Source organism: Naegleria fowleri (genome assembly GCF_008403515.1).
Source record: "Naegleria fowleri strain ATCC 30894 chromosome Unknown tig53, whole genome shotgun sequence".
Classification (NCBI taxonomy): Eukaryota; Heterolobosea; class Eutetramitea; order Acrasida; family Naegleriidae; genus Naegleria; species Naegleria fowleri.
Window position 1 is genome coordinate 185,635 of NW_025407985.1, and position 21,834 is coordinate 207,468.

The following is a 21,834-nucleotide window of genomic DNA, read 5'->3' on the forward strand; positions in this document are numbered from 1 at the left end:
TCAAATACATGTTTAAATAAATTCATTGAATAAAAAAAATTAAATAAAATTAAATTGAATCAAATCATAAAAAATTAATTCATCAATTAATAAAATAAATAAAATTAAAATCAATTGAAATCATTTGAATCAAATATTATTATTCATTGATATTCATTGAATCCATTAAGATGTATCATTGTACTCACCTGTATGAAGAATGTATTTTGCTGGTAATTTAAATCCAGGTGAAATCTTTGTACATCCAGTATCACATCCATTAAGAAGAGCATTGTATTTTCTCAAGATACCACCAGCAGCTCTATGAATGGCTATGTGATCATCAAGCAGATGATGATACAAGTGTAGTAGTAGTGATAGGATCACGTCAGATGATGACATGGTATTGTGTGAATCAGTAATATCAATAATAGATATATATATATACAAATATGTACAAATATATACAAATATATATAAAACAATAGTACTATTACCATTATTATAACACTTGTACTTACCTCCATCAATACCACCTCCACCCAACAAGGATTCATTGGCAGCATTCACCACAGCATCAATTTCCAATTGAGAGACATCACCTCTAAAAAAAGAAATCTTCTTATTAATTGCTTCATTATAGTCATAATAACCCTTCTTGATGGCATCATGTTCAGGATTGAATTGAGATAATATTGGATATTCTCTATTTCTGAGATAGGAAGAGAATACTTTTTTAATACCTTCAATCGATGGTTGTTCAAGTCGATTCTTTTCAGCATACGATGGATATAACTCTAATTGATCCAAAGTGACAAAATCATTGCCACATGCATAGAGAGATCTCTTTTCTTGAAGTGTGGAGGGTTCAGTCCAACCCACGAGTGAAGGTGAAATTGGAAGAGGAGGAGTGTTGTTATGATTGTTATTAGAAGAAGAAGAAGAGGTGGTGGTGGTACGAGTGGTGGTGGTCAGAGTGGTGGTGGATAAAGATTCATCCACTTGAGAATCTTGCATCGCATCCTCACTCACCACTGCTGCTGCTGCTGATGATGATGGAGGTGAGGATACTTGGGAGTCTTCCATAATGTGATGATGATGATCATTGGTGTTGTTTGTTGTTGGAATCATTTTTTTTTTGTTGTTGTTGTTGTTGGTGTTGGTGTGGTTGGTGGTGATTGGAACCCTATTGCGCGTGACGGTTCCGATCACCAACTCGTAGGTGGACTACAACTCCACCTACCAAAGAAACCCAAGGCACATGTTCCTTCACACAACAACAACACCACCACCTCTCTTCAAAAAATCTAATTAGTTTATTGTTAGCACCATTGGTGCTGGTAAAACTATTAAACGCACGTTCATGCGGTTGTCTTTGGCTTGAATTGTCTTGAAATTGGTTTCAATTCTGTGGAGCATATAAATCTTGTTGAGGTTAGTCGATTCAATTCATTGATGTCATTAAGCTTGTATTCAACAATTAGGTATGAGTAGGTATCTTTTACCTTTTTCTTAATACTGAGTCTCTCTTTTTCGAATTTGATGGTTGTGTTCTTGCATAGTGTTAATTTTAAGTTTGTACAAGGTTTCTTGTGGATTGAATGTTAGGCACATTTGTTCAATTCTACATTTCTTTTGATTGATTGAGTACTTGATGAGAGTTTGGATGTTCGAAATTGATTTTTCTTTGGCTATTAATGTTGTTGGAGATGATGTAAAAATCATTGGTGAGGCGAAATATTTTGTTTGTGTTTTTTCTGTCATGGCTAGTGAATGAAGTTTCTTTAGTATTTGTTGTTGAGTTTCGGCATTTTGAATGACTAAATTGAGAGTGTTGGTCTTGCTGTCTGGGATGTACCAGTGTTCAATAACTGATTCAAATCTTTTTAGAATAAATTTAACAAAATGAGGATGAGATATTGCTGTCCGAGTAGATTGAGATTGAATTAGTTTTGTTTTTGGGTTGACCAGTTTGTTCAATTTTGAGTTGAGGAGTTTCTAAATGTTTAGTTTCCTGTTTTGGTTGTTGGGTTGGTTCAGGTTTTGGTTGAGGGTGAATTTTTCGTGCTTTATTTTGAGCTTGAGAAATTTTAATTGTTGATTGTTCAGGTTTTGGTTGAGTTGGTTTTGTAACTTCAATTAATTGCTGTACTGTTTGTGTGAGCGTCTTAACAGCATCTTGCAGTTCTTTGTTGTTGTTGTTGTTGTTCTAAGTGATTTATGAGTTCTTTGATGACGAATCGAAAAAAATGACTCAACAACAAACCATCAAAGAACTCATAAATCACTGATGTAATGCTGTGACAAGAGAGGATCGCAACCATGATCCGGTTTCCGAAGGTGAATAATAAATTTTTGGGTTCAATTTTTTTCGATTCGTCATTAAAAAAAAATGTTCTCGAGGCGTGCAGTCGCTGTTGTTGTTGTGCGAAGGAACATCACTGTGTTGTCATCATCCATTCGATGTTCGACAAGTACGACTACTACTACTACTACTACTTGGGTGAATTCCAATTATCGGAAAGATTCATCATCGATAACGTCATCAACCAACAAGATTCACTATCATTCATCATCCTTTCAATCCTCATCATCATCACCACCACCCTCTACTATTAATATATTATATTTTGCAATGAGATTTCCAGAATTATCTGCCACAGCAAGTTCAGTTCGAATTTATCAACTATTAGAATCATTCAAACAATTACCTTATTATTTAAATCACACCACTCGAGATTTAATACATGAATTTAATCACAAAAGGATGAATCATTCTTGTCATTCCGATATGAAGAGTGAAACAAATTCTTGTCATTTCAATGATGATCATGTGAACAATAAGAATCCTATTGAACTCAATAATACCACCACAACCAATACTACTGCTACTACCAATACTACTACCAATACTAACAACAACAACCATAATAATAATAGTATAGCTACTATTACTACTACTTCTAACACAACTACTCTCAATGTCACATTCATTACACCTCAATCCATTCATTCTCTTCATGCTCAACAATTTTATAATGATTTTAAAGATCAATTTACATCCTTTCAATTAAAAACTATAGAAAGTAATGATTTGACAAGTATGGATGAATTTTTAAAAGAATATTCAAGTATACTTCCCCATAAAAGTACATTAAATTTATGTATTTTTGATACCATGATTAGTGAAGAAATTTATAGTTTTAGAGTTCGAGAAGTATTAGAAGGTTCTTTTTATCATCACCATAATTACAATCACCACAACAATTACAGCAACCATCACCATGACCATCATCACAGTACAACTCTATTCATTACTGATACACAAGATTTGAGAAGTGTGAGAAATTTTAGAATGGAACAATTAAATCAACAACAACAACAACATGATGCATCATTTTTTGTTTCAATGGATCTACCCAATGCTACCAATGAATTACTATTAAGAGAATTATCATCCATCTATCGAAGTGATTTGTCACTCATTGTGAGTCGAGATGAATTGAATTATTTAATTCATTTTTATGGAATTCCAAAACAAAAGTTAGGAATGGCATCTTTTTTTTATTCATTCAATCAGAAACAAATGACATCATCATCTCCAGAAGAAATGTCTTCTACCTCTCATCCATCATATTCCTCCTCTTCTTTTACTTCTTCATCACATTCTTCTTCTTTTACTTCTTCATCACAATATTCTTCTTCCTTTCATTCACGTCATCATTTCATGACAATTGGAAATGGTCATCATCCTCCAAATAAGGATTCCATTTATTACATGAGACATTATGTATGGCCATTCATACATTCAAAATTACCAAATGCTGAATTTCATATCTATGGAGCTTATTTATCAAATCAATCACAACTCTCTTCCAAATCATTGAATTTTTATGTGAAAGGAAAAATGAAGGACTTGAATGAAATGTCTAAATATAGAGTGAATTTGGCCATGTTGAGAGCTGGTGCTGGAATTAAGGTAAGTGTGTTGAATATGTTGATGAGGGTGTTGAATGTATTGTTGTGAATGTGTGTTCATTCTTACTTGTACGGTTCATGAATATTTTCTAATATTTTAGGGTAAAATTGCAGATGGATGGATGTATGGATTACCATGTGTGTCCACACTCATTGGATATGAAGGAATGAATTTGGAGAGTGGTATTTGTGGTGATAAGGGTGGTGGTGGTGGTGGTGTGTATGGTTGTTCAAGTGGTGATAAGGGTGGTGGTGATAATGATAAGGGTGGTGGTGATAATGATAAGGGTGGTGGTGACAGGACTGATAGCAGCACTACTACTCATACTCCTCCATCTTCATTCCTATGGGGTGGTCTTATTGCACATTCCATGGATGAATTTGTATCACATGCTCACTCTCTTTACACCAATGAAGAATTGTGGATTCAAACATCAAGACAAGGATTTCATTTACTCTCACAATTATTCTCTCAAGAGTTGAATACTCATCATTTATTATTAGATATTAAGAGAGTGTATGAATTGAAGATTTTAAATAAGAAGAATAGTTATAATAGTAGTAGTAGTAGTTGTAGTAGTTGTAGTGGTAATAATAGTAGTAGTAATGGTACTTATAGTAATGGTTGTGATGTGAATGGTCATTTTAATACTGTACTACCACTGGCCAAGATGAGAGGAGATCACTCTTACTATTCTGCACCCTATAATTATGTTCAACACATCTTGGCATTGAATCAATATCGAACAAGTCATTACATGGCTAAATATATTCATGAAAAGAATAAGAAAAAGAATGATGAATAAGGTGTGTGTGCGAAAAAACAATTCAAAAAAATGCGACGCTTATCGACCACAACTCCACCACCAATGGTTCCATTCATGGAAGAAAATCATCATTCATCTGTTTCGGATCCTCACGATACAACCACATTAACCACTACAACCACATCAATACTTAATAATACAGAAATATCAGCAGAGGATGATCCAATCATTTCGGATTATGTTTCCGAGGATGAAGAAGAAAACATTGGACCAACCACCTCTCATGATGATGTAATAACCACCAATCCTACGAACAATACATCTTCTCAAAATATATCCAATCCTAACACATTATCTACCAACATGACTTTATCATCATCACCTGAAACCACAGAATCATCATCCTCACTTCCACCACAATCATCAACCAATGTACAGTCCAATTCCAATCCAAATACTCATTCAGATGTAGATTCCATGTGGTCATGTAATATTTGTTTTGATACAGCCAATGAACCAGTGATTACTCAATGTGGTCATTTGTATTGTTGGTCATGTCTTTATAGATGGATGCAAAGTCATTCTACTCAAAATTTACAATGTCCTGTTTGCAAAGCAGGTATTCAACAAGATAAAATAATTCCAATTTATGGAAGAGGAAGTAGTCATTCGAATCGAAATGTGGATTCTACATCTACAGATAATCACTCCACTCATAATGGTATTCCTTCAAGACCTCGTGCACAATATACAGATTCTAGAACAACACCAAATCCAAATTATAATCCATTTCATAATATGGGAAATTTATTTGGAGGAGGTAATTTCTTTGGAATGGGAGGAGGATTTGGAGGTGCTGTTGGTGGAGGAGGTATTCATGCAAGTAGTAGTAGTAGTAGTATTGGCACTGGAGCATCAACATTCTTATTTGCAGATGCATTTCGATTCTTTCCATTTTTTGATATTCAATACAGTGGTGGTGGTGGTGGTCAGAGTGATGGTGGTTTAGGAATGACAACCACTTCCAATTCGACTCGTTTACATCCACCTCCTTCTGAACAAGAAGAATTTCAGGGCTTTGTTCGACGATTGGCATTCTTTTTTGGATTTTTATTGCTGTTCTACATTATATTTGTGTAGGAACATGTGAACTCGAATCACTCGTTGCATCTCATTATTACTCAAATGGGAGAGTTAAACTGAATTCTATATGTGTGTGTACATGAGAGAGAACATGTGTTGCAACAAAACTCTAAAATTCTCACCATATTATTCATATTTTGTAAAATCCACTGAATTTAATTCTAAAAAATCATCACTTTCACCACAGAATATTCTTACTTGTACATTATCGTTTGTTAACAATCCATGATCCATCCATGTGATCATGTCATTGGTTGAGAATGGTCCATGAATTTCGTTGGTATCTTTGACTCGATATTCCCATTTCACTCTTTTTTGGAACGATTCTCTTTTTTTATCATAAATATCATAAACGTTGTAATGAGTAATTAAAATATTTGCTATTTTGATTAATTCATTGTATACTTTTGAAGGATCTTGATCAGTACCACTCGAGTGACAAGTCATTGATTTTTTCAATCGTTGTAATGCCTTAGAAATTGTTTCTTTTCGATCCATGAGATGATCAACAATATATTGATGGCATTCAGAGAGTGATAATGGAGGAGGACTCGTTGTCTCTTCTTTTTCATCATTCCGATTTTTCAAAGACAAGGAAGGATTCACTTCTTCCAAATCATCTGCCCAAATATCTTTTTCACCATCATCACTATCCTCTTCATCACTTTCATTATTTCTAATTACTTTATCCAATACTCGTTGTTGTAATTTTTTCTTTTTTTTTCGTTGTTCTTCCTCTTTGGTTTGTTTATCTTTAAATATTCCTTCTGTTCGTTCTGCTTCCAAGTGAAAGGGTTCCATCACTGTGTTATTATTTTCTTCATCAATAAAACGTTCTTCATTTAAATTTCCTTCTTCACCTTCTAATCCACTTCCTGTTTCATTGACTTGTCCGAGAATGGATGTTGTTTGTTCAAAGCCTTTTAATTGTTTGATCATTCGGAGAGATTTAGCCTCGCGAATGGATTGAAGAGTGTGTTTGGATTCCTCATGAGTTTGTATGTTATCGTGATGATTTGTTGAAGAGGAGGAGGAGGAGAATTTTACATGTTTGTTCCTTGGTGGAAAGGTGGAGGAGGAGGAGGAGGAGGATTCATCACAACAACCTCCGTTGCTACTACTACTCGGTTGTTGAAGCTGATCTTCAAATTTTCGTTTCATTTTTTTTAATGAAAAATATATTTCTTTAAATTTAATTGATTAATTTTGAATGAACTCATTGATACTCCTTCAATCTCTCACACATGAATATATATACTTGATTTTAATTAGGATCATTTCGCGTTTGTTCAATTTCAAATTGGCACTCTTAGTCATCCTTTTTCCATTCTTTTTTTTAAAAAAAATGTCTTTATCTGCTTCCGCTTTGACTTCCGAGTCTTCCCCTTCCTCACATTCATCATCGTCGGAACTCAACAACAACAGCATGAACCACAAACAACATTATGAATCCAATTCCAAATCCTCTTCACACCACAACATCTCAAATACAAAAACAATGGATATTCTGAAAAAAACATTTTCAATTTCCAATATGGATAGAGATTTAAAACACTTTGAATGTAGAGATCCATTTAATTCTTCAAATATTATTAAGGGATATATGATTATTAAACATGGCAAATTTAATGGTTCAATGATTATTGATAATATTAATCATATTGATTTAAATACTCCAAATATAGTATATAATATTCCCAATTTGAATTACTTGTATCCTAAAAAACAAAAAAAACAAAAAGGCATGTCCTTATTACCTGAATCTCATTTCAAATCCATGAAAGGATTGTTCTATTACTGTTTTATGAAGAAGTGGAATGGATCCAATATTGTTTTATACAAGTATAGAAATCATGAAGGGGAATTATTTATCAGTGCAAAAACCAAAGGAACACCAATTGTTGAGAATAATGAAAAATACAAGATCAAGTTCTTTGATTTGACTATCAAGTGTTTGAAAAAGTTAAACATGTTGTTGATAGAAGAAGAATCCAATAGTTTCAAGATTAGAACAACCACGTCAGTAACAACCCCATCTACAACAATCACATCAACAACAATCACACCCCCATCCATGAATCATGATGACATTTATTTTAAACATTTCATTGAGAATGATCAAATCAATTCCATTTCATGTGAATTGTGTGGATATGAAGAACCTCATTTGGTCAAGTATGATTTTGATATTGAATTGAAACCATTGTTGTTTTTGTATCAGGATGGATCTATTCAACCATGTGTTGCATTAATGATGAATGATCATGATGATTCAAGAATGAACTCTACCACCACTAATACCACCACTAATACCACCATCGCATCCACAGATGATCCTATGAAGAATGTCATCATGATGGACATCTCATCACACATTCCAGAGAACAATCTACCCTATGCGATTCATATACACAACAGTAGTAGTAGTAGTAGTAGTAGTAGTGATACAGATAGCACTCCAACAACAGCTCACAATTCTAGTAAGGCTACTACCACCAATACCACTAATAGTAGTAGTAGTAATAATAATAACAATAATAACAATAATAATAATATTAACACCACCAATACAAACACCATCATGATTAATCATCTCTATGAATATAGCAATAATTATCAACAACTCGTCTTTCATATCCAATCACTACAAGAGTATAATCTCAAATTGAATGAAGCCTTTAGAAAGGAACATGATTTACCTCATCGTTATGAATACAATCATTTCATTACTGAGGGAAATGTCTTGTACTTGTTAAATAAGAATTTGAAGTGTGTGGATCGAAATTTCATTTACAAAGTGAAACCAAGTGATGTGGAAAATGTTCATTGGGAAACATTTGGTGAAAAACACAAAGCACTTGTGGATGAAGCATTAAAAAAGATTGATTTGAGAGGTTTAGAATTGACAGAGGATCACTTAAAGAGAGAATTAGATACCGTTGGAGAGAAGGGTTGGAGTAAATTTGGAAATGCCATGATCAAGTATGTCCAAGAACATCACAAGAGACAAGTTGTGTTGTTGAATGGACATGTTGCCACGACTACAACTACGGGTAAGAGAAAGAATGTACCAAATGATCCAACATCAACAACTTGTGATGAGACCACGACGAGTACTCACGAGCATGATGATGAGACGATCGAGGAGGGTGATGATGACTCTGCAGATTCCGTGCATCCAAAGAAACAAAAGAAGGAATAAAAATCACGTGAAGTTGGCGCCAAAAAGTTTACTAGACTCAAAAAACCAGCAAAAAAATATTTACTGTCGTCATCATCATGTCTTCAGGTAAGCAATCAGACGGAGAAAATTATCGGGCATGATCAAAGAGGATGAATACAACCCTTCTTTGATTTTGTAAATAGAAAAACAAGACAATCTATTAGCAGATTTTACACCAAGTGCTGCAACACTGGAACAAACCAAAGAAAAAGTTCATGCTAAAACGAATTATAACGCTCTTCCGGTGAGAGCCTACCTTGACCAAACCGTAGTTCCAATTTTATTGCAAGGATTAGCCAGCGTTGTAAGAGAACGACCAGAAGATCCAATACAATATCTTGCTTCCTATCTATTAAGGCATAACCCTAATAAAAAGGAAGAAGGTGATGATGATGAAAGAGACACAAATGAAAAGATGGATTAGAATTCATTGTACTTTAATTAATTACAACCGTGAATAAAGACAATCACACGATCTCAGAGATGCGTTTGAAGCCTCTTGTTTGTTTACAATACGTTTGATTCATGGCTTTCACTTTTGTAATACCTTCTTTCTTTTGAAGGGAGTCTCACATATGCATCGGATAAAGAAACAGAACACCGTCCCGATCACAGCGTCTCTATACCCATTGAGACAGTCTTTACCGCCAAATTTTACCGTTATTGTCGGTAATCCAGTAACGTTCAAAGAGAGTTTATCTCAAAAAAAAAGTAATCACTCACTGGTTCTCACTTTCGTGATATTTAAATATTACTCACCATGACATTCGGAGGACATTACACGCCGTATTTTGATCCTTCTTTTGATGCTCACAAAGAATATCGCAAAGAATTTATTCTCAAAAAGTATCGAAGCACTTCCAACAAATTGCAATCAAGTTCATACTCTAAATTGTTTGAAGAACGATCGTTAAGAGGAATCAGCGCGTGGCTGAAAGAACAAGCAACCGAAACGGAGAGAAAAGAGTTCCATGCACTATTCAAACGTTTAGGTGATTATTATCAAAAATTGCAATCACAAAACAATCCATTCAAAGCTGAGAGTGAAGTGGATCGATTTTTCTATGTTGCAAGCAGTTATGGTCATGGCGTGTTAACAGAAAAGGCAATCAAATCTGTGGCGGCCTATTTTAAAAATCATTCGGATACATGTCAGTCAGATATGAATGTCTTTAAATACGTTATGGCTGCATTGTCAAGCTTTAGAAAACATATTCAACCAACGTCTCATGAGCAAAGTGTGTTTTTAGAATCCACTCCTCATTTACTTGATCAGAAGAAAAGTAAACCAGTGTATGAAGTTGCAGCTGAGAAATGGCAAAACAGTAAGACAAATTCCCAACAAGGAGATCGACCGAAATCAGCACCCGCAATTCAAAACATTTCCTTTCAACGAAAGAGTGTAATGAACAGCACTTTTACTAACTCTGGGTTGACAGCTCGACCATCCACGTCAAATCTATCCAAAATGCATGATCGAAATTTCAACACAAAAAAACCATACGCTTACCTTCCAACGCAAGGAACCAATCTCCCAACATCAAAAACATATTTTGCAAGACCAAGCTCGAAAACATTGTCACACTATGTAAGAACAGAACCTGCATGGAAGGCTACTTCTTGCCCAACTGCAAGTGGTGGAGTAGTGGAACCAGCGTTTACTCCTGTGTTGGATGAAAATGATGCTGAACCCAAAAACTCTGCTCGTTCCTCAACATCTGCAAGGTCAGGCAAAGACACCAAACAGCCAACAACATCAAAACCAACACCAACCAAGGAACGTAAAATATCAATAGGGAAGACCACATACAGCACAACTTTCCAACCTCAGGCAAATATAAAATCGCAGCCGTTTCATCAGACAACTCACCACTCAAAACCTTTTGGAGATTATGGAACTGTCGATTTTCAAACAGAATACTGCAGGAGATTTAAACGATGACACCAAACAATTTTCTAATTAAAAGAAATGTGACAATAATGCTTGTTTCACGGGGATCCATGATGTTTTAATATTTTACCTACATTTTGACATATAGCATTCACAACATTTTACCATACTTGTTGAGATTTCAATAGTTTATTTAGATCCATACTCCTCCATCCACTTTTTGTATCTGTCCAATTCAGCCGTACCAACTGAGGAGCTGACATTCTTCAATGTCTCCAAGAAGTGGCTCATTGTTATTGGTTGATTTTTGATCTCACCTTGTTTGGAAATAATTTCAGTCTTGCCAAGATTTTCTATGGCTTTTCTAAGGACCATCATCGCTGCATCTCTGCAAATTAACTTAATATCTGCAGGACTGTATCCTTCTGTCAACTTTGAAAGTTCTTCCACATCCACATCGTCAGCAAGTATTAGCTTGTCAAGATATAATTTGAAAATTAATCGTCTTCCTTCTAGGTCAGGCAAGGGTATATGTATTCTCTTTTCAAGCCGTCTTCTTAAGGCGTCATCGAGCTCCCAAGGATGATTTGTGGCACCAAGCACAAGTACCATCTTCTTTTTGGCATCATCTGTCGAATTACTGTCATTATTTACACCATCCATTTGAACCAATAACTCTGTTTTTACTCTTCTACTTGCTTCGTGTTCACCTTCAGATCTCTTACTTCCTAAAGCATCAATTTCGTCAATAAATATCGTACTTGGAGCATAAAATCGAGCCATTTCAAATAATAACTTGATTAATTTCTCAGATTCACCTCTCCATTTTGAGGTTAAGGCGGAAACAGAAACGCAGAAAAATGTTGTTTTACATTCTGTGGCAACAGCTTTTGCAAGCATGGTCTTCAAACAACAAGTAAATTCTCTTTCAAAGGTTTACAAAATTACATACCTTTCCTGTACCTGGAGGACCAAATAACAGAATTCCCTTATAAGGTGATCGAATTCCATTAAAGAATTCAGGCATCATGATTGGAAGCACTGCAGCCTCTTCCAATAATCCTTTTGCTTGGTCTAAACCAGCAATATCACTCCAATGTGTATTGCATTGCTTATCTAAAATCTCTCTTTCAATAATTTCCACAAGGTCCTTATCCGATGCACATGCTGGAACGAATTTTGGTCTTTCATCTCCTGTGGCTGCAGGAACATCCTCATCGATGGACATGTTATTATCCTTGTCATCCACTTTTGATTTTTTAGATGCAACACTTGGGATGGGAGGTTTTTGTTTGTTATCTTTGGAATATTGATTTCCCAACAACTTTGCATTAAGTTTCTTATCGACATAATTAACAATCTACAATTGATGCCATTCATTGTTGGTTCAACAATACTTACTCTATTGTTCACTGGTTTAGAAGATACTACTTTCTTCTCAGCATTGTTTGGTTGTAATCTCTTTGGTTTGCTTACTCCCTGCACTGGTGTTGGAGGAAGCCACACATCGGGATCATAATTGTCTTGCGGAGAAATGTTTTGTTGATTGGCGCTTGGGGTTTTCGCTCTAGGACCAAATGGACCATCGTCATACACAGGTGGAGAGTTGTTGTTGTTGCTGTTGGAAACAGTATTTACAACAAATGCACATCCTCCACCAGATGACTTTTCGGGTTGGTCTTCAAAGAATTTGGCAATCGGTTTCATTCGGGTGTTGTTACTTCCACTGTTGCTATTTCCTTGAGATAAACCGTTACTGAATGTGTTCAATTCATTTTGAATGTGTTGTATAATTTGATATTCTTGTTTTAGTCTTTGTTTGAGCTGAGCCCATTGTGTTTTGGAATCCATTCCGAGTAGATTGTCGTTCATGTATGAATCTATTTGGTCCGATATTCCATCATAGTATGCAAGGGAGACTGAATAACTACCAAGCAAGGCATGCTCCCTTGCGAGTTTGACATTGTCGGTGATTCCTTGAAGATAAATCTTTTGAGACATTTTTTGAATGTAATTTGTAATTGTATATTGTGGCGCCAACATATTTTTGTTTTGAAAACACAATGAAGAAAAGAATACTGCAACATAAGAACCCCAGTAAGGTATACAGGGGTAGTAGTATTAATAATGTTTCAAGCCATAATTTTTTTATTGTTCCACATACCTTGAATGTGGCTGACTCTACAACATATACTAACTATTGTTTTCCTTCTTGGTTCTCATCCTCCATTTTGTCACCTTCTTTCTTTTCTTCTTTCTTGGCTAAAGCAGTTAGGAATGATAAAAGGCCTTTGGTTAGTAATTATAAAAAACAAAAAATAATTGAATTACTTATTGAGAAAGTAAATATGTGTCAACTAACCTCCTCCTCTAAATGGATCTGCCACAGATGGATCTAAACCGAAATCTCTCATCAACCCACTCAACTGACCTGTACTCATTGCACTCCCGAACACATCTAAAGTTTGACGGAATTGAGGACTTCTTATATGGCTTAATAGTGTTTGTGCACTTCTGTCATCGTCACCCTCAGGAAGATTGGCAAATAGTTCATCTCTATTTAAAATGGATGGGTGTCTTTTGATGATTTCATTAATGGCATCGGATTGAAGGACATGCTCCAGTGCAATGGTTTGTTTTCTTTCACGTTGATGTTCTTGGAAATTTCTCAATAACTCTTGAAGAGAGGCTTTTTTTGTTGACACATATGGTGTGTGTTTGTGTGCGTTGGTGTGTGTGTTGTGTTACGTACCTTCTGTATTTTGAGAACCTTGAGATTGTTGCGATGATGAAGATTGCTGAGATGGAGTAGTAGCAGAGGCTTGTTGTGTCTGTCCGCTAGTCGGAGCTGTTGGATTAATTCCTTGAATAATTCTTGACAATTGATCCAGTTGAACAGCATTCTGTTGGGGTGGTGTTGATGTTTCCGAAGGTGTGGTCGTAGCGGTTGGTTGAGGTGGTATGTCTTCATCATTCATTCCTTCCATTGGTGGATTTTCAATATATTCATTAATCTTTCTTTCATATTCATCGTCTTTATCGGTTTTTGGTTCTTGCATCCAATAGAAGAGTTCTCTTCCTGATGTAAATTTCAACAAATAAACTCGGCCATCCGTTACTTTCTTAACTCTAGAGAAAGTAACATCTCCTTGAAATACAATTGAATCCTAATGTTGCGATGATTGCGAAGTTTGATCAATCATGTAACAAATTGTCGTACATTATCAAATAAGCCGTCATAATAATACGTTGGCAAAGGAAAAATAATTACATTAATAATGTACGTTAGATCTTTCAAAACAAGCATTTGATACTAACATCAATAACCTTATCACTTCTATCTCTCCATTGGAAATGTAAAAGACCATCTTCGGGATCAATAATCAAGGCTATTTTGCCTTTTCTTGTATCTGCTTTCACTGTATTCCCTTCCTTGGTCATTTTACCAGCTCTAAATTCGATCAAAGGACGCTTTTCATGATGAATCATCATGGATGATGATCCGAAAGCACTTGCACAAAAAGATACTTACTGGACCAGAAGCAGGTCTATCAAATAAATTAATATTCGACATTTTTTTTTAAAAAAAATTCATCTTAAAATAGCCCTTGTTTACGATGTTCTCTAACTCAGAGAAAGATCTTCAGGTGAACATTTGCAACGGCATATCGAGGTAAAAGAAAACACAAGTATTTTAATACACTGTTTTCATCTTCTCCATATTCATAAATTGCTTATTGAAATCTCTCTTTTGAATACGAGCATACAAACACAATCCAATATTCACTGCCAATGATACCAACAATGCAGTTCCCAAACTTGTGATAATTAATGCAAATTGCCAATTAAAGAAAATGATCGTATTCGAAGGAGAAACGTCAGTCACATCCAATGAACGCTTAATCACAGAAGCTTTTGAAATTTTCTTTCCATTGATCACCAAACTGTAACGTTGTGGACCATGTGGTACATTATGACCTTTCACACTCACAGTCAATGCTGTTCGAAGTGGTGGAGATGGAATTAAAATTTTCTCAACATTATTCACTCGATCAGGTTGGTTATTATTCACAAAATGATTACCATAAAAGGTTTGAATATCACCATTCTCAAGTTCATATTCTAACTTTAAATCCAAATCATTGACCAATGCGAGAGATGCCATTGGTGATGCAGGATAATCTGTCCACACAAGAGTAATACACAATTCAGAGGAATTGTCAGCCACAATGAAATTATAGGAATGAACAAGATCGGTCGTAATTTCCTGTCGATCCACCACAAATAAATCCACCATTCGAGATGGAGTCGTCGTCTTTACATTCTCACGAGTAGGATTAGTATTCGTACTACTAAGATCACCATCACCACTACTACTACTGACCAATTTCAAAGTATTCGATAAATTAATCAATCCATATCCTTCAAAGATGGTTCGATGTTTTGGATTGAAATGATCAAAATAATCATTGCCACGAGCAAGTCCTTTCATTCCACGTGCACTCGAAATGAGAATGGCCTTCACCAATGCTGCACTTGGATTGGTATATTCTGCTTTGGCAAATTCCTGAGGATTGGATGGTCTCTTACCACTCGGATAGAAACCATCCGTGAAGTATTGTCTCACAATGGTAGCAGCAGCTGCCACGAGTGGTGTGGACATGGAAGTTCCTGCCATTTCTTTCAATTGAAATTTCACATCATTGGTATTCTCAATAGAACATTTTGAATTTCCAAAATGAGAGTGAGCCGAAATGACAAAATAACCTGGTGCTACGAGATCAGGTTTGATACGTGAATCCACACTTGGTCCCAAAGATGAGAAATCTGCCAAGTTCTCCGAATCAAAGAGTGATTGCATTTCATGTAAATTCTTGAGAGCACACTTCTTGCTGCATGCAAAGGCAACATTGAAATTGGCTTTCTTTTTCATGAGTGAAATTTTGTATTTGGATGGAAATTGACATGTTTCACCCATGAAGGCATCACAGGCCTCTTCTGAAGTTAATTTCTCAATCTCTCGACATTTATCAAAGTGACACCATGAAAAGGCATCAAACAATGATGATGACGATGAAATATCATTACTACTACCACTACTATGACTCTTACCATTCTTTGAGGAATTCTTGCACGTACAAGAATACTTTTTAGAGAATTTCTTTCTCAAAAAGAGTGCTCTCTCTGTGTAATTTCTTAACTGCAATGCCTCTTTCCATGACTCGATCGAGTTGGTAGAAGCTCCAACAATGAGAGAATTCTTAGCTTGTTTGGTTGGTCCCGTTAAGGTCATGTATCCTTTATGTCCTGAATTACCTGCACTCCATACCACTAGAAAATCATCATGATCGTATTGGAATTTATCAATTTCTGCTGTAATTTGTGTGTAACCATATCCAATGGCACCACCTAAAGAATTGGAAGAAATTCGAGCACCCAATGCATATTGAGGTTCAAACAGACCACTGTACAAATCAATGGGAGTCACCAATTTGTTTCCACCTGGACATTTAGAATCTGGATACATGTAACATGGACATGCATCGAAAGAATCACACGAACATCCACCATCTAAATCACAACCAACATCAAAAAAAGACAAGTTTAGCATCTTGTGCAAGTCCATTGTGTCTACAAATGGTACTCTTTGGATAGAGACATTGTCCAGTGAGAATTCCTGAAGTATGAGAGCCATGGCCATGACCACCATCTTTAGAATCCATAAAGGCAACATAGGCTTTGATTTTGCGGTGTTCTTTTTGTTGAGAAGTGGTTGTTGTCGTTGTAACGGTCGTAGATTGTAATTTTTGAATCAGAACATCCAAGTCGTCGTTGTGGCGGTTAGGGTGGTTGCCAGTCGTAGTCGTAGTAGTAGCTGTCAGAGAAGAATCTTGTTCTTGTTGCTTATTAGTCGTGCCGATGATGATGGTCTGACTCGAGTGAAGGATTGGCACTTGAACCTGAGGATCATAAAAGAAACAATGATCAAAATCGAGACCTGAATCCGAGATGGCCACCGTTTGATTCTTTCCAGTCAATCCCACAGCTTCGAATGGACCAAGTAATGATGATGAAGATGATGATGGACGATGAGCAGTAGGAGAAGTATCACCAATCGGACGAGTCATTGTAACTAGATCACTTGGACTACTACTACCACCTCTCTTCATCCATTTCTTACCACCTTGAATTAATAAACGAGCATGATAATTCTCTGGCATGAATCCATCACGTTCCATATCAAATCTTTCAATCCAATTCACAGCTGGATGATGAGACAAGACATCAATCAAAGTATTCAATTCAGAACGAGAACACAATTGTACACTCAACATGATTTTACGATTGGATATTAATCTCACAAATCGAACATTCATGTGATATTGTCTTTCACAGACTTGTCGAATTTGTTGAGCAATGTCACGAATGTCTTGAGAGGTCAAGAATGGATTTGGTACAAGAGAAGAGGCAATGTGAATCAATGTGCCACCAGAAACAGTACTACTACTGCCACCACTACCAGCATTACCATAAGAAGAAGAAGGAGTAGTCCTACCAGAAGAACTACATCGGTGTGGTAATGATTCTTTCATTTTCCATTTCATGTTTCAAAGTTGGATTAATTTTCAATGATGGAGAGAGTGGAATGATCTTTGAAATGATATTAGAGACATCTAATTGTTGAACATTTTGATGATTTGGAGAAACCATAATGGGTGAACTCTTTGAGAGTATTTGTTGTGGTTTTGATTGTTGTTGAGAGGGTATCAATAATGAATTCAATTGAGAAGGTGTGACATGGATTAAATAACTATGATCTGGAATGTATTGAAGTAATTGAATGGAAGTACTCTTTTCAAATTCTTGTTTCAACTTTTCAGTCAATTTCACAGATTCTTTGAATTTGAGAATAAATTGTTGTGGAATTTCAAAAGAAGTTGTAATCGTAGTAGTAGCATCATGATCGGATTCTTCTTCCAAAGTGGTGAAGAGAGGTGGTTCAGAGGTTTGTTGTTGTTGAGGAGGAGTGTTATAATGATTTGTTGCACTTTGACCACCACCACCACCACTATTACTACCAGTACTAGTACTACTCCTTTGACGATTCAATAAAGTCAATTGATCATTGCTGTAATGCTTGTTGTGAATAGAAAGTACTTTTTCAATCTTGGAATATGCATCCTTATAATTAGAGAAATCAGAGAGTAGATCCATAAAATCATCATCTTCCTCATCATTAATTGGATGAACAAGATGGATATTATGATGATTGGAATTGTGTCGTCTTTGGGAAAGAATTCGAGTATTCAGCGTCGTTGAGGAGGAGGCAGAATGGGTTGGTGAGCGATGGTGTGGATGGGTCGTTGTGGAAAAGATGACCTGAACCAACAACACGACCAATAGAAGAAGTGTCATGATGAAAGATGTTTTTCGAAAAGTCCTTCGGTCAATACTGTTGTGTCTGTTCGTCATTTGTTATGTAGACGAGGAAAGATGTTACGGAAAGGTGTTAAGAAGAAAGCCGCAAGGGACACCAAGGCCTTCTATGAAGGTTGTTCAACGTGCCTTGTGTCACCAAAATTGATTTTTTTTAGTTTGGTGATGGTAATCAATTACGATTTAGACAAGCGACACTTCAACATTCCCGTTATAATCTTCCTTGCCAGATATTCAGGTGGCGAAAAGCTAATTTTTAAAGGCGCAAGAAAAGTTAGCTCCCATGCCGGGAATCGAACCCGGACCTCCTGGGTGAAAACCAGGTATCCTAACCATTGGACTACACGGGATTACATATTGAAGAAGTTTGTCACTTAGTTATACCACTAGTAAATACCAACCCTTTGGAAATTGGCTTGTTATCTAACATTAGCGTTACAAATATAGCTCGAAAAAATCTTAACAAAAAGATTTACCGACGACGGGACTCGAACCCACGACCCCAGGATTAGAAGTCCTGTGCTCTATCCAACTGAGCTACGACGGCTTGTGATCTTGATGAAAACAACCAACGATAAAACCACGTAACCTCTAGGTACCAACATAAAACCAAACCATTCTGGGCGATGTTGACAAACTCATGGAATTAAAAGACTGCTGTTACGAGTACTGGCAAAGGAAAGACACTCAGAATGGCCTTTTCATGTACATGCCAACCAAACATAAAGAATGCAAAAACGGAATTCGTAATGGCAAGTAACATGGTCTGAACGTAATTTCTTCGTTCTTGATTGCCATGCTCCAACAGATTCTCTATGTGAAAAAAATAAAGTACATGTTTTTCGCTGAGAGGCTCCACGAGAGAATGTCGTTTCTTCATTTTCACTGTTTTTCAATAAACTCATTTCTAATAATTTCTGGATGGTCACTCGAAATTTTAGTCTTCACCATGTTAAAGATGGGATTTGATTTGTTCTTCCAATGCTGAAGAACATGTAATAAACAAGACTCTATGAGTTCATGATCGCCATTTTGTTGAGCTAGATCTAAAAAGTTCACAAAAAGAACAGCCTTATAATTGTTTAGGGCATAAATGGTTTCTTCCGTAGTGAGTAAGAAAATTATGACATCATGTCCAATTGTCTTCTCCAATTCAATCACATGATTTAACGCTTTGGCCTTGACAGCCGACTTTGGTTTGTGTTTTGGTGTAAAATCAAAAATTGACCCATAGAAATCAGAAGAGAATAAGGAAATAAATTTGTTCACCACCTTCTGGTAGATCGACAACAATTTTTGAGCATCGTGATACTCGCTCATTGATATCAATGCTCTAATAATTGTGATCAAGCACTTGAGAATTCTATCTCCATGTCCCTTGTTCTTATTATTGAAATAGAGGAAATTGTTGAGATGATCTATCAATTGTAATGAATTTCTTTCCAAGCTGTTACTATTGGATGGAAATTCGACATCTTGCAAGAGAATGTATTGCCCTTTTTTAGAAGAGAATATAGATTTCATCTTATCAAATTTAATACTTAATACAAGCTGTTGTAATTTAATTTTGAACAGCTTTTCATCATGATTTCTGGAAAGTAGGCTTCCCGAAAGCTTTTTATCCAACACACTCAATCGTTCGTAATGAAATTTCCATAATTTTTCTTCGGAAGTAGCTGAATTCAATTCCTCACAAATACTCTTTGATACCAACATGAACGATTTTAAATTTGATAAATTCAAATAGCAACCAATTCGGATCGCTTCCGAAACAAGGCAATTTGGAGGGGATGTATTATTCATTTTTTTTATGGTCCAATACAAGGACACCACAATACTTTGCAATAAATAGCACTCCGCCGTCAGTTGCCTGCATAAAATATTCGTTCAAAAGATTCTTCAGCGATAAAATGACGGTCCGGAGATACCCCCCTCTCCGGAGCAGGGGGGTCAGTTTTGATGTGTCATTGTATTGATCCTACCTGGTTTTGCCCTTTAAAGGCAATTCTCACTTTTTACTTTGAAATTGTTCGCTCTCAAGACATATGCTACACCACGTATTGTATTCAATTCTTCACTTTGAACAATGAGCTCAATATGAAAATGCTGATCGAATAGCTACTGATTGAATCTAGAAGTCCTCTTCATTTCTTTTTCTAAAATAAATACCCAATGAGAGATTTGAACACCCATCTCCGTACCTGCAGCATTCAAATTATTTCCTGTAAAATGCCTTCGAATGATCAAGTTGTCATCAATGTTAAAACTTGATACTAAAGTACCAACATCGATACCTGCAAATGGATAGGATGCATGTAGAATTTCAAACTTTTTAGCAGTATCCAAAGAAAACTTTTCATTACTCTTGCTACTGTTGGAAACATACATGGTGAATTGATTGTAAGGATAAATAAACAATTTTCGAAAATCTTCCCTTCCAATTCTCAAAATCACTTCGTTGTAAAGAGAAACTTCATCCACCAAGATCCAAACTCCTCGAACTGGTTGTGAGTTGACCATTTCTGTGACTATTTGTAACTTGCTAGAACTTTGACTGTTGAACTCTCTTTCCATCTCTAAAGAATACAAGGTGATATCATGAGATTCTTGATTTAAATTGTCAAAATAACTTTCATCTTTCAGCCATTCAAATAATGCAGAGAATGCAATTTGAATTTCTTCAGTAAAAACCTCACAATGTCCTTCTCTTTCAACAGTTAATAAATTAGGAATGATAATGGAAGAATCTCGTTTTTTCTCCTCCTTCGATTTTTCAATATACTCTTTCACAATAGAAACCTCCGATGAATTACATATATAAATTTGAGGAATATGAGGTGTAAAGAGAAACTGAATGGGATTGTCCACTGGATCTTTTTGAATAAATAATGCTGCTCCAGTTGCTATGATTCCATGATAGTGTTGTCGAGAATATCTCTCATTAAGAAGTGTGACAATAGCACCTCCCATACTCTCAGCTTCTAATAATACTGTAAAATAGGGTGTTGATGCATCATTTGGAGATACAAATTGATCCAGAATAAATCTTCGCAATTCATCAATATCTTCCACTGCATCTTTTAGAATATATCCTTCTCTACGATAAGAGGTTGAGGCTAGAATAAAACCTCGTCTGAGAAGAGTTGCATAAGGCTCTGCATGGTAATCAAAAATGGCGGTTAATGGAATTCCGAGTGGTCGGTATCCATGACACCAAATGTAAATTCCCTTAATACTTGCTAGTCTCCAAGTTGTTGATTTTGGAACGACAATTTTGTAGATTGATCCATGATCTGATTTGCCATCATGAATCTCATAATCGTCATGAACAGGAGAGGAAGAAGGGATGGTGGTGGTGAGGGGTTGATGGTCTGTATTCTCGCGAACGGGAACAACACTTTGGAGCATTTTTTCTG

General features: G+C 35.9%; 13 protein-coding genes across 13 annotated transcripts in view; 5 read left to right on the forward strand and 8 right to left on the reverse strand.

The window, feature by feature from the left end:
- Window positions 1–1,110, reverse strand: part of FDP41_006728 (uncharacterized protein) — a gene marked incomplete at both ends in the record, with an annotated part of 1,366 nt that extends 256 nt beyond the window's left edge. Inside the window, 2 exons of the mRNA XM_044710394.1 lie at window positions 189–311; window positions 501–1,110. Of these exons, the coding sequence (XP_044558831.1) occupies window positions 189–311; window positions 501–1,110 (733 nt within the window). The remainder of the gene's footprint in view (window positions 1–188; window positions 312–500) is intronic.
- Window positions 1,111–2,371: 1,261 nt separating this feature from the next.
- On the forward strand, window positions 2,372–4,763 carry FDP41_006729 (uncharacterized protein; the record flags this gene model as incomplete). The annotated part of the gene is made up of 2 exons (XM_044710395.1): window positions 2,372–3,958; window positions 4,059–4,763. 2 exons carry the CDS (start codon window positions 2,372–2,374, stop codon window positions 4,761–4,763), a joined length of 2,292 nt encoding a protein of 763 aa, XP_044558832.1.
- A 30-nt stretch (window positions 4,764–4,793) lies between these two features.
- Window positions 4,794–5,864, forward strand: FDP41_006730 (uncharacterized protein; the record flags this gene model as incomplete). Its single annotated transcript, XM_044710397.1, has 1 exon — window positions 4,794–5,864. One exon carries the CDS (start codon window positions 4,794–4,796, stop codon window positions 5,862–5,864), a length of 1,071 nt encoding a protein of 356 aa, XP_044558833.1.
- Window positions 5,865–5,993: 129 nt separating this feature from the next.
- Window positions 5,994–7,028, reverse strand: FDP41_006731 (uncharacterized protein; the record flags this gene model as incomplete). Its single annotated transcript, XM_044710398.1, has 1 exon — window positions 5,994–7,028. One exon carries the CDS (start codon window positions 7,026–7,028, stop codon window positions 5,994–5,996), a length of 1,035 nt encoding a protein of 344 aa, XP_044558834.1.
- A 184-nt stretch (window positions 7,029–7,212) lies between these two features.
- FDP41_006732 (uncharacterized protein) lies at window positions 7,213–9,069 on the forward strand (the record flags this gene model as incomplete). The annotated part of the gene is made up of 1 exon (XM_044710399.1): window positions 7,213–9,069. One exon carries the CDS (start codon window positions 7,213–7,215, stop codon window positions 9,067–9,069), a length of 1,857 nt encoding a protein of 618 aa, XP_044558835.1.
- A 77-nt stretch (window positions 9,070–9,146) lies between these two features.
- Window positions 9,147–9,514, forward strand: FDP41_006733 (uncharacterized protein; the record flags this gene model as incomplete). The annotated part of the gene is made up of 2 exons (XM_044710400.1): window positions 9,147–9,156; window positions 9,234–9,514. 2 exons carry the CDS (start codon window positions 9,147–9,149, stop codon window positions 9,512–9,514), a joined length of 291 nt encoding a protein of 96 aa, XP_044558836.1.
- Window positions 9,515–9,850: 336 nt separating this feature from the next.
- Window positions 9,851–11,032, forward strand: FDP41_006734 (uncharacterized protein; the record flags this gene model as incomplete). Its single annotated transcript, XM_044710401.1, has 1 exon — window positions 9,851–11,032. One exon carries the CDS (start codon window positions 9,851–9,853, stop codon window positions 11,030–11,032), a length of 1,182 nt encoding a protein of 393 aa, XP_044558837.1.
- A 138-nt stretch (window positions 11,033–11,170) lies between these two features.
- Window positions 11,171–12,982, reverse strand: FDP41_006735 (uncharacterized protein; the record flags this gene model as incomplete). The annotated part of the gene is made up of 3 exons (XM_044710402.1): window positions 11,171–11,884; window positions 11,934–12,341; window positions 12,383–12,982. 3 exons carry the CDS (start codon window positions 12,980–12,982, stop codon window positions 11,171–11,173), a joined length of 1,722 nt encoding a protein of 573 aa, XP_044558838.1.
- Window positions 12,983–13,178: 196 nt separating this feature from the next.
- Window positions 13,179–14,555, reverse strand: FDP41_006736 (uncharacterized protein; the record flags this gene model as incomplete). Its single annotated transcript, XM_044710403.1, has 5 exons — window positions 13,179–13,270; window positions 13,344–13,670; window positions 13,734–14,148; window positions 14,300–14,452; window positions 14,514–14,555. 5 exons carry the CDS (start codon window positions 14,553–14,555, stop codon window positions 13,179–13,181), a joined length of 1,029 nt encoding a protein of 342 aa, XP_044558839.1.
- Window positions 14,556–14,675: 120 nt separating this feature from the next.
- FDP41_006737 (uncharacterized protein) lies at window positions 14,676–16,508 on the reverse strand (the record flags this gene model as incomplete). Its single annotated transcript, XM_044710404.1, has 1 exon — window positions 14,676–16,508. The coding sequence occupies one exon, from the start codon at window positions 16,506–16,508 to the stop codon at window positions 14,676–14,678; it is 1,833 nt and encodes a 610-aa protein (XP_044558840.1).
- A 61-nt stretch (window positions 16,509–16,569) lies between these two features.
- Window positions 16,570–18,397, reverse strand: FDP41_006738 (uncharacterized protein; the record flags this gene model as incomplete). The annotated part of the gene is made up of 2 exons (XM_044710405.1): window positions 16,570–17,497; window positions 17,550–18,397. The coding sequence occupies 2 exons, from the start codon at window positions 18,395–18,397 to the stop codon at window positions 16,570–16,572; spliced, it is 1,776 nt and encodes a 591-aa protein (XP_044558841.1).
- Window positions 18,398–19,300: 903 nt separating this feature from the next.
- Window positions 19,301–20,221, reverse strand: FDP41_006739 (uncharacterized protein; the record flags this gene model as incomplete). The annotated part of the gene is made up of 1 exon (XM_044710406.1): window positions 19,301–20,221. One exon carries the CDS (start codon window positions 20,219–20,221, stop codon window positions 19,301–19,303), a length of 921 nt encoding a protein of 306 aa, XP_044558842.1.
- Window positions 20,222–20,536: 315 nt separating this feature from the next.
- FDP41_006740 (uncharacterized protein) lies at window positions 20,537–21,826 on the reverse strand (the record flags this gene model as incomplete). Its single annotated transcript, XM_044710408.1, has 1 exon — window positions 20,537–21,826. One exon carries the CDS (start codon window positions 21,824–21,826, stop codon window positions 20,537–20,539), a length of 1,290 nt encoding a protein of 429 aa, XP_044558843.1.
- Between the last annotated feature and the right edge of the window lie 8 nt (window positions 21,827–21,834).